At 42.2% G+C, this 11,410-nt stretch overlaps 1 protein-coding gene across 1 annotated transcript; it reads left to right on the forward strand.

The window, feature by feature from the left end:
- Window positions 1-2,438: 2,438 nt before the first annotated feature.
- On the forward strand, window positions 2,439-3,684 carry LOC146072889 (olfactory receptor 5B21-like). Its single transcript, XM_083180068.1, has one exon. The coding sequence runs from the start codon at window positions 2,633-2,635 to the stop codon at window positions 3,641-3,643; it is 1,011 nt and encodes a 336-aa protein (XP_083036194.1). The 5' UTR covers window positions 2,439-2,632; the 3' UTR covers window positions 3,644-3,684.
- Window positions 3,685-11,410: the final 7,726 nt, after the last annotated feature.

The raw sequence follows: 11,410 nt of genomic DNA on the forward strand, positions 1-11,410 counted from the left end.
GTCGGTAGGGTTAATGCTTTGGCCGGGGGGACTTGCATAAAAAGTCTCCCCCCGGCTGTGGCATTACCCGCTGGCTGGTTTTGCCTGGGGCTGGTTCTTGAAATACGGGGGACCCCTAGTCATTTTGTCCCCCGTATTTTGGGAACCAGCCCCAGAGCAGGAGCCTGGGGCTGGTTGTTAAAAATCGGGGAACCCCTATTTGTCGGGTTCCCTGATTTTTAATTACCGGCCCTGGCTCCTTCAGCCTGGTGCTGGTTTCGGCTGTGGGGGGGACCCCACGCCGTTTTTTTTTTTAATTTATTTTTTTTTCTATTTTTTTTACACATTGCAGCCTGCACGGATCTGACTGATCCGTGCAGACTGCTAGAAATAATTCGTATTAGCAGCCGTATATACGGCCGCTAATACGAATCACTACACCATCGGAGGGTTACAAAGCAGTCGTATATGACTGCTTTGTAACTGATCCTCCGGAACACGACTTTGCATACGACTTAAACAGTCGTATGCAGTCGTAGGGAAAATACCAATACGAAAAACTAGGTTTTTCATATTGGTAAATTTCCCCCAAAATGTCAGTAATGTGGTGCTAAATACCAGTCCATATGATAGACACACAGGGGGAAATTTACTAAAGGAAATTTGTACAAAATAGGTGTATTTGTATATCCAGAAATACACTTATTTTTGACATTTACTATCCCGAAAATATGGCAATTCGTAGTCGTACTGATGTGCTATCAATACGAACACGAATTGCCGTATTTTCGGGATAGTAAATGTCAAAAATAAGTGTATTTCTGGATATACAAATACACCTATTTTGTACAAATTTCCTTTAGTAAATTTCCCCCACAGTCTTGATCCGTCCTTGATGGACACAGGCAGGACACCGCTCCACAATGTTTAAATGCACTGCTATATTCAAGCCGGCAGCTCCACAATCTGAACACAGCGGTTCTCCCGGCTCCAAACACGGGAATTGTTTTATCTAGAAAAGACAAATGTGGGCACTCCAATAGTGCAAAATTACCACTTTTTTAAAAGAAGATATTTATTCAAAAACTGCACAAGACAAGGGATGGGTAACGTACCATATACAGCGGCTTACAAATTGCCGCACAGATCAGGCATAGGAAGGTGCTGGGCACACAAGCGTTGGAGAGGTTACACTCAAGGCTCCGGTCGTACTTGACGCTAGGCCACGCCCCTACGCATTTCGTCACGCTGGACTTCGTCAGAGAGCTATATATAAGAGATGGGGGGTTGTGACCTTTTCCTGCGCTGTTGGGGAAGCTGCACTTCTATGGAACCTCACTGTTAATAGAGGCGCGGAGTATAAAGAAGGAGAAGAAGGGTATAGAAGTCAGCTAATCAGAGTTTCACCAGAAACAAGTACAATGGTAAAAAGTGTTGATTCTGAACAACAGGATAAAATATTTTGGTACTTGTGTATTATCTGGGCGCCCATCGCATCGCTTACCACTAATTAAGGTATGCGATGGGATCCGATTTCCAGGCGTACAGACCCGCACTGTGCGGTGCTCGCTGCACTTGCCACGCTTCGGGCTCGGTGACTCGCTGCGCACGCCACGCTATCTAACATCAACTCCGCGCCGACGTGGATAGTGGGGGTATGAAAAGGTCGGAGGAGGCGTACCGCCGCCACTCGCCACGATTCGGGTGGCCGTTGATAGCGGGGGTGGCATTAACATTGGGGGTGCCATTTAACATAGTAATGACCCATCAGGGTGCCTGTACGATTAAAAATCAGGTCCAATTTGGTCGCATCGCATGCAATTGGATCGCATGCGATGCGATGCGACGAGAACTACTGGTATGTTGTACGATGGAAAACTTGGGCGCCCAGATAATACACAAGCACCAATATTTCTGTCAATAGATGGTTTTGCATAAAAAGAGGACCACCCAAAGGTGTGTACCCAAAGGTGTGTACTGAGACGGTAGGATTTTATTCAGGAACCTTGCAGTACATTTACTACATGGGAGTTCTATTTAATATGGCAAGTTTCCCATAACAACCAATCAGATTCTACTTCTTATTTATTTAGCAGCTTCTAGAAGGTCATAGATATAATGATTGCCCATAGCAACATCAAACCTTCAAAATAACTACCATCTTAATAAATATACACCCTTATATATACACCCTTGTGAGCAAGCAGCAGCCAATTGCTGCAAATAAACTACAAATGCAGCCCAAGGACAATTTCATCATGTAACAATTTTTATTATAGACTTTGACAAGATTGTGTGTGTTTGAGAGACAACATACTGTATATCCTGGGTGTTTTGGCCTAAAATCTAAATTCTATTAGTACAAAACAAACTCCTGACAAGGCAACAAGTCTCCCCGTGATTATCACCACTATACACTGTACAGTTTTAATATGTGTGTAAACTATCATGGGAAATAGAGAAGTCTGCAGATCATCAAAGGTAAACTGAATTAACTTATTCATTTATTATATTTTCAACTATGCTGTTACACCCTTGTTGTATTCTGTAGAATTGTCTTTACATGGAATAGCTTATCCTACAGCTTTTTTCATGAGTTTAAATTATTGATGTTTCTAATTAATAATATTTTCATCGCTACACAGAGAAAACAATGGACATCACAAACATGACCCAAGCAAGAGTGTTTCTGTTCTCTGGACTCACTGACAATGCACAACTTGCCCCGTTCCTCTTCATACTCTTCTTACATGTCTACATGGTGACTGTATTTGGAAACATCGGCATGATGGCCATTGTCCATAACACCTCCAACTTTCATACCCCGATGTACTTCTTCCTGAGCTACCTCTCTCTGGTGGACCTTTTATACTCCTCAGCTATTACTCCGAAAATGCTCTCTGACCTTATCTCCACGAGGAAAGCCATCTCATTTTTTGGGTGTGCCCTTCAGTTCTTCTTCTTTGCTGGTCTTGCCTGTACTGAAGTCTTGCTTCTCTCCAACATGGCATATGACCGTTACGCTGCCATCTGCCACCCTCTACATTATATCTCTATAATGACCAAGAACATATGTGTGTATCTGGTTTTCCTGTCTTTCTCCATTGGCTTCTTGCAGTCATCATTTCAGACCATCTGTGTATTCAGTCTCCATTTCTGTGAAACAAACCTTATAGACCACTTCTACTGTGACGTCCCACCACTGCTCAAGCTGTCCTGCTCGGACACCTTCTCCTGTGTCATAGTCACGGTCTTCTTTGTAGTTTCTTGTGGCATGGGGTCATTTATAATCATCTTGGTCTCCTACACGTTCATCATTTCCTCCATTCTACGGATGAAGTCCGCTGAGGGCAGACGGAAAGCATTCGGCACCTGCTCCTCACACCTCACCTGTGCCTCCATCTTCTATGTGTCCGTTTTCTTCACTTACCTACGCTCTCCTTCCAATGTCATTGAGAACCAAGACAAAATAGCTGCAGTCTTCTATTCAACTGTGACACCAATGCTCAATCCTCTAATATACAGCCTGAGGAACCAAGAGGTGAAAAGAGTCATTGTACAAGTAATGCACAATATTACTGATGTAGATATAATTATCTCATTTGTTAGGGATAAAGTTGGGGTTCTTTTAGTAACATTTAATCTACACAAAACATATATGTAGTCCATATCTTTCACCCCTGGGCTGAGACCAATTTCCGATTGTAGCGCTGGTTACATTTATCAATATCACTGATTTGTTTGATGAGGTATATGTATAGATGATCGACAGCAGATTTTAGTACACATACTAAAAAGAGAGGGCAATATAATAAAGCTTCACATATAATAAAACAAATTGAAATGACTTAATATAACAATTAGTGGTGTACATAAAAATTCACATTCAAATATCACGGTGATCTCAATGTCCGGTCTATATTGATAAATACAATATATGTTTCTGGGAAATAAAGAAATAAGTAGTCAATGTCTCGTTAAGTTATCCCTGGACATGCGCTATGCTCCACCAGCAAGGGTGAACAGGTAATGTTCAATGGCAGGGTATTAAATACCGCCAGTCGGCACAAGTCTGCTAAAAAAAAAAACTGAAAACAGTCGACCTTCCCATTGTCAACCTAATGCTTGTTTTGATCTTCCAACCCCGTCGACCTTAGCCATGTCGACCTATTTCATGTGTCAACCCAATGTATATCGACCTTCATAGTGTCCTAGCAACCGTGTCCCTTTAAAATGATCTCACCCACTGGAAGTGATAATGGTATGCCGGAACCTCCACGAGCATGCAGAGTGGTGGGATCGGAAGAGCTGCCTGTTGGCTTGATGGAATGAAGAACTCCTCCGCAGCAGGGTGTATTAGAGCCAACGGGATCTATGTGGTCAGATGGTAAGCGGTGTCAGCATAACTTGGTCCGCTCATTAGCGGAAGGGAGAGCGCAGTCCATTAGTAGGTAGGGGGACAAATGAATAGCGGTGGCACGGACGAATCCTGTCTTGGCACGTTGCTCCGTATAGTGTTTAGCAGTGACTCTGTGTATCCTTATACCATCTGGACCAATTGAATTGCCCCCCATATACTTTATGGGGGATATTAATGAGACTGATAAAACCCGGGCTTGTTATTAAATGTGTTGCAGCTTGTCGTGGCTTTATAGACAATTGTATTGCACTGGATGTGAGTGTTCTATGTGCACTGCCCTCCTCCTTCATAATCTCTGATTCCAATACCTGGTAGCCTCACAGACTCAGATGCTGATTTGTACACAGAGAAGTCCACCCCTGAGGACTCAATCCCCCAGCTTGCATACAACAGATGCCACATTGGCAGGGCATTGTTTACACACACCTTTCATCACAAAAGATGAGTGGCTCTCCTAAAATGCCAGGGCCTCTCCACCTGATAACTAATTTCCAGTGGCTGACTTGAGCACGGTTCCGACATATCTGCATTTTTCTAGCCAAGCCCTATTATCTCCCCCACATGGTCAATACCTGTCAAATAAATCTCCAGATTGGCAGTCCAGCCCTGGTTAGGTGCTAGTCATAGATGTTTCTTTAATGAGTGCAGTGCTTGTGGCTCACACGGGAATCCAGGTCGGCCCACACTGCACACACTGCCCCATACATTATAACTACCCATCCGGAGTGGCCAGTTCTGTGTGATTTGCACGGGCGCACTGGATATGTGCCCTGGAACAAGGCGCGGGTGAAAATTCTAAGTCTGATTGCTGTCAGAGAGGAGGGGCCTTGCAACAAAGGCTGCATGTGGGTCCTCCCCTTCTCTGATCACACCCCTTGTGCTAGGGTTAGACACTTTGGGGGGTTAGGAGCTTGGCGAGGTTTAGGGTTAAGGCTAGGGTTAGTATTTATTGTTAGAGGTTAGCATTGGGGTTACAGTTAGTAACATGGGGGATTAAGGTTAGACTGCCAGAGCCCATAGTTATTGTAAGGCACTTTGGGGAAGATTAGGGTTAGGTTACCAGAGGGTACAATTAGTGTTATGCACTTGGGGGAGGGTTTAGGCTGCAGGAGGGGGGATTAGGCATTTGGGGAATGGCTAGGTTTAGGATTACAGTCAGGAGACACCAGTCACTTCTTAGACTTGGTATATTGAGGACAGTGAGAGGAAGGTTCCATAGCCAATTCCTCTGCTTTGTACAACAATCATCACCATCTGGTGCAAATCTCGATATTGTTTCTTGTGATATGATGTCCGCATTTAGTAACTGTGTCCATGTTGAATGTTTAATTACATTATTGTTTTTTCTTCCTGATGTGGACTCCTATTGTTGCTGTTTGAGCAATGTATGCCAATAATAAGTGGTTGGGTGACCGTGAAGACATGGCTATACAAGGTTTTACATGTATTCTTAGAATACTACCAAAAGGCTTGCACCCCGAATGTGAATGAGTTAATATTCCCCTTAAGAAGTCTCATTACAAGAAAGGATGAAACGCGTCGGGTGGCAGTTATACCCTCGCTCCTTCATGAACTTTCCCTATTGAGAAGCCTTGTGATAATCCATGCTTTCACTGACTGGTCCAGTCTACAGTTTATGTGTTCTATGTATTAGCAGTACGCTATTGAAGGCTACTGAACTTCTTCCTTGTATTTCCCAAGTGAACAAGAACCCTATTTATCTAGTGATCTTCCAGAGTTGTATACATCTGCTATTTGTTCAAGTAGTTATTGGGGACGCAGATATACTGCCTATGGGTGGATACTGTATGTAATTTTGGGGTGTAACATTTCGTGTTTTCCACTTTCACACTTCTGCATCATGTTTTTGTATTTCTTTATTATACAGTTTTTCACCGTGTTACTTTTTCCTTTGATGTATATCCTACCAAACTATTGTGAATTGGAAAGATGAGGACTACAACAAAAGATACAACACATAAGCCCAATTTTATGTATTTTACTGTTATTATATGGAAGAGTATAAAAAAGATGATAAAAATCTTAAATAAACTAGTGGTGTAACATCTATTTACCCCCACCACCATCATACATATTTTGTGCTTCTCTTTGTGATAACACTATTTAGCTGGTTTTGTAAATATTACTGTAAATACATTTTATGTTACGGTTTTATGTGTGAGCCACACATTTATTTTTTATTTAAATCTTTTTATTAAGATTATCATTAAACACAGAATGTAATATACAGTACATTTTGTACAGACATATGATTGGTAAGAGAGATAGGGGTACAGTAATAGACAACACGTCCTCTCCTGTTCTATATTTATCTGTTCAATAACAACAACTTATTATATTAAAGAAGAAATTTGCAGAATAGGAGACTGATTATAACTTATTATTTTGAACATATATTGAGAATACACTTTGTGATTAATTGAATATGAGCATAAGATAAGAAAAGGGTATGGGATGGGGATAAAAATAGAAGGGAGTATACACGAGACGAAACGAGAAGGGGAGGAAGGGAGAGTATGGGGTGTTAGATGAATGAAGGGAGGGGAGGTGTGTGACGCTATCTAAAACTTTAGACATATTGTAAGAATTTGTAAATTGCAATACTTGGAGTTTAGCATCAATCTAGGAAGTTTGATCATTGAAATTTTCCAGACAGGCGGTATCTTGATCTGGCACGACCTAGCAGAACCGTCAAAGACAGTCATAGTCACAGTTCAAAATATACAGTTTGATTTGTAGGGCTCTTCTAGGGAGACAATAAAAGTTTCCCATTTCAAGTAAAAAACATTTGGGGATGAGTGGATTCCTAGTTGTACCGAGCGTCTATCAAACATGAGAAGTTAGAACAGTCTCGATTTGAGTTACAGATGGGGCTGTTTGGTAATATCCATATGGATCAGTATGAGTTTCTTTGCAAGAGTTAGTATGATTATAAGTAGGGGGATATTTTTTGAGAATTGTGGAGGGAGGGGCCAATTGATAAAATGTAGGCATATACACGTGGAAAAATATATATGTAATATATAATTGGGCGCAAGTGGTTAATTAAATAATTAATATAAGAAACAATATATTAAATGGCAGCTCCCAATGGATTCCCACCAGGGGATCCAATGAAACAAATCTAGGGGATATAATTATTCTAATCAAATAATTATAGAGAGCGCACTGAATTAAGCACAAATATTTATTAAAAAACAATAGATGAAAAAGGCTTATATAAATGATCACAATTATTTAATAAAATATAACAATAAAATCAATATGATATAAAATAGTTATAGACCACTGGGCAATCACTGATGCCCCACACAATGCTATATGAATAATGTCCAGTTGCTCTTACCCACTAAGGATGATGTTATGTCCAGTAGCGGGGAACTTATAATTTAGTTTGATGAGATATGAGAAGACAAAGTCCATCCAGTAAGTTTATGGAAGTATGTGATGTTTGATTGGGGGGAAAAAAACGGAGGGGGATTTGTAGAGATGAAAAGGTGACTCACAAAGCAGCCTCGCTGTTGGAAATAGATGTATCTGTGCTACAACCGGCAGATGATGGTAATGAGCCAGGAGCACTCCATATTGAACCAGCGGCGCGGCTAGGTGTATGTTGCAGAAGTCTGTCTCATCTACCACCGTGACGCTCCGGGAAAGAGAGCCAACGGTGGGAGTGACGGAGTACCTGCCGCACTTGGTCTCAGAGTCTGGAGCGAGTCACACCTCTCGGGGGAGCCTGTGGATGGTAAAGTCCGGGATCGCCGCAGGTCACCCTTCTGCTCACAGGTATCGACACCGAGGATAGAAAATAAATCTGGTGATTTGAAGCAAAGTGGTGGGTAAAGGTGAGTGCCGGGTGGTCCTCCCGGTCTTACGTGGCTAAAGGGTCTATGCTTACATTAATAGAGAATAAGGAGTTTATATAGCCTATAGTCTTACGCCAACATTTTAAAATCCTGGAGCAAGACCAGAAGCAATGGAAGAATCTAGCATTCCACATCTTGCATTTACAACACTCTCCGGATGCATTTGGGGACATGTATTTACTCTGTGCTGGGGTAATATAAATGCGGTGTATTGGTTTTTATATTAATGTGTTCATTCACCTTGAATGCTAAATGACGCTCTGTACAGTCTGACTCGTTTACACAAGGAACTGAACTGACAACAGGACAACTATTTATGGAATTAAATGCAATATCAGTGTAAGGGAATGGGGACCACCTACCTTGCCCTACCTCCGTTGCCTCGAGCTGGAGTTGGCGGACGTGTGCGGAACTAGGCTTCGCCAATAATAGCCGCGTCCGAAGGAGCTGGTTAGTCCAGCTCCAACCCCGATGCCACCTGGTCTTGAGAGTGACAACACGCCCACCAAGGCCAGAGGAGAGCAAGGGGACAACTAACTGACCTGACACTAAGATAGGGGTCCCCGGATTCCCCGAGGGGTGATGATGCTGGGTGGTGACCTTTATAGGGTGCAACCATGCGTAATGATGGATCAAGGAATTAATGGCAACAATGCCCAAGAGGTGTAATATAAGGATATAGCAACAATGCTCAGAAGAAGATATAAAAATGGCAACAATGCTTGAGAGATGTAATATAAAGAAATAGCAACAATGCTCAGAAGAAGATATCAAAAATGGCAACAATGCTTGAGAGATGTAATATAAGAAAATAGCAACAATGCTTAATGAGATGTACTATAAAGAAATGTGCCAAATAGCAGGAGGGAAACACAGGGTGACCCCTGACTTATCTGGAGAGATGACGGTATCACAGACAAGCCCCTCCAGACTTCTGAGGACGGTAACTCTCACAGCTGGGCACTCTTAAAGAACTTAGATACGGCAGGACCAAACCAGGCAAGGCAGACCAGGCGGGGAACAAACAGGGATTCTCCAACAGGCTCCAGGACCAGGAACACGATCTCAGCAACAGGCTGAAAGAACGCTATAACCGGCGTCTGTGTGAGAGAGACGACGGCTTATATTTGAATTAGCCGCCCCCTGTGGCGACATCACTTCCTGTCCGCCCTGCAGAATCTTCCCCCTGCAGAGACGGCCGGAGCGGAAGTTCGGGGCGTTGCCTAGCAACGTCCCTGAAGCTTCCTGATGACGCGCGTCAGAAGATGGCCGCCGTCCTAGCAGCGCAGACGCTTACGGGGGACCTGGATGGCGGCGACGCCAGGTACGGCGCCTAACAATCAGATCATCAAATGGGTTGAAGCAAGTAGATCATGCACTTTAATAACAGGTTGAACTTGATGGACGCTTGTCTTTATTCAGCCTTAAGTACTATGTAACTATGTAATAAGAGCAGTTTATGGGTAAGTTGGGATAATTTTTTTTTTTTTCATTTTTTGCTAATTTTGGGTTTCCATATATACTAAAAAAAAGTCTTAACCAATAAATATCTGTAAACACAAGCCATAAGTACACAACATACCCATCATAAATACTTTGATATATTAGTAAAAGTAATGGTATCATATCCTCGGCATAGTATAAAAGTGGGTGATTTATTAAACAAGTAAAACAATATTGTATTCTATAGGCTAATAACATACATTATATAGATCAATTCTAGACATAAAAACTGACAAGTGAGCTAACGTAGTTATACCAATTTCATTGACTGTAAAACCTAATGGTTCCATGATGAAGGGGGTGCTCTGTCACCCCTCAATCCTCCAAGTCTACATGCATAGGGCTGGAATTAATTGCACACAGGATTATTATATTTCCAAACTCACTCTGAACTTTTTATCATGTGTCCAGGCAGTTACTGTATATAGTCTTCTCATTTATTGTCTGATCCCCTACTATACATGCATAAATAATGAATAAGCATTACATATACCTGGCAAATATATAGCAGTAGCTGGCATTACGCAAGTTATTACTGTGCAGAATAACAGTACATTTTTCTAAAAAGCATGAATCTGATCAATTAACAAGAAGCCATTTGTGGTAGGGACAGCATATTTCCATGTGAGGGTAATGTGGACGACCCAGTCCAGATTTTAGAGCAGCAGCAGTTAAATTAGATCCAGTCCAGGTTTTCTAAACTGATGTGTTTGGCTGATTAGCAGCACCTGTGGCTTCCTGTTATATGTGTGTCCAGGGCAGGAGGTCATGGCTCCCAATGCTGGCAAGCAGCTGGGCGATAGGCCGGTAATGTCATGGTATGATAGGTGGGTGTGGATTGTACCCTGACTGTGAAATCTGTGGAAAAAAACCCTGCAATGCTGTAACCTGCTTGGCAAGATGTGAACATGGTATGGTGTTTACCCGCACAAATAAAGACACAGAATTCATCTCTATTCAGTGTATGTGATTCCTTGTCACACATTATTTATAGTCCACAAAAATATCCATCGGCCTTGAGCAAGGTAAGTTCTAACAACGAACAGCTATGGAATATATTTGGTCTACACACTTTGGCATATTTTTATCTAGTGTAGGTGAGTAATGTAGCTTGTGAACCTCCTAGCTGAAATCTAACCAACTTCATAAGAAAACTTCTCACATCCCTTTGTCTCCTTGCTGCAATTAAACAACAACAAATTGATTCATGTAGTTCACAGGGCTCTTAACTCAGAATCGTGATCTTTTTCCTTCTTAGAATGCACCCCATTTACTACAACTCTCTGTTTCCTATCCAACAACTAGGTTCTTACCAGGGGCGGATTGGGGACCAAAAGTGGCCCTGGAAAATTTCTGGAAGCGGCCTCATGTGGGTGGCACCAAACCAAAATGGGCGTGTCCAGCATAACAGTAGGCGGGGTTACTACATCAGTATACCTGTCAAACTTGAAGCTGCACGTGTTTCTACCTAATCACTAGTGTTGCGCCGCCCAAGCAATTCAGCCATGGACACTGCAGGAAACAGGGCTGATTACTTTGAATACATACACTTAAAAAATATGTATATGAAGTTTTCAGCCCATGTATAATTCTGAATAATGGGAGAAAGGAGAGCACCTCT

Source organism: Crinia signifera, chromosome 4, assembly GCF_055691185.1.
Source record: "Crinia signifera chromosome 4, ASM5569118v1, whole genome shotgun sequence".
NCBI lineage: Eukaryota > Metazoa > Chordata > Amphibia > Anura > Myobatrachidae > Crinia > Crinia signifera.

What these genes read in the sequence shown, in the direction of transcription:
- LOC146072889 (XM_083180068.1), top strand. Translation starts at nt 2,633, where the DNA reads ATGGACATCACAAACATGACCCAAGCAAGAGTGTTTCTGTTCTCTGGA.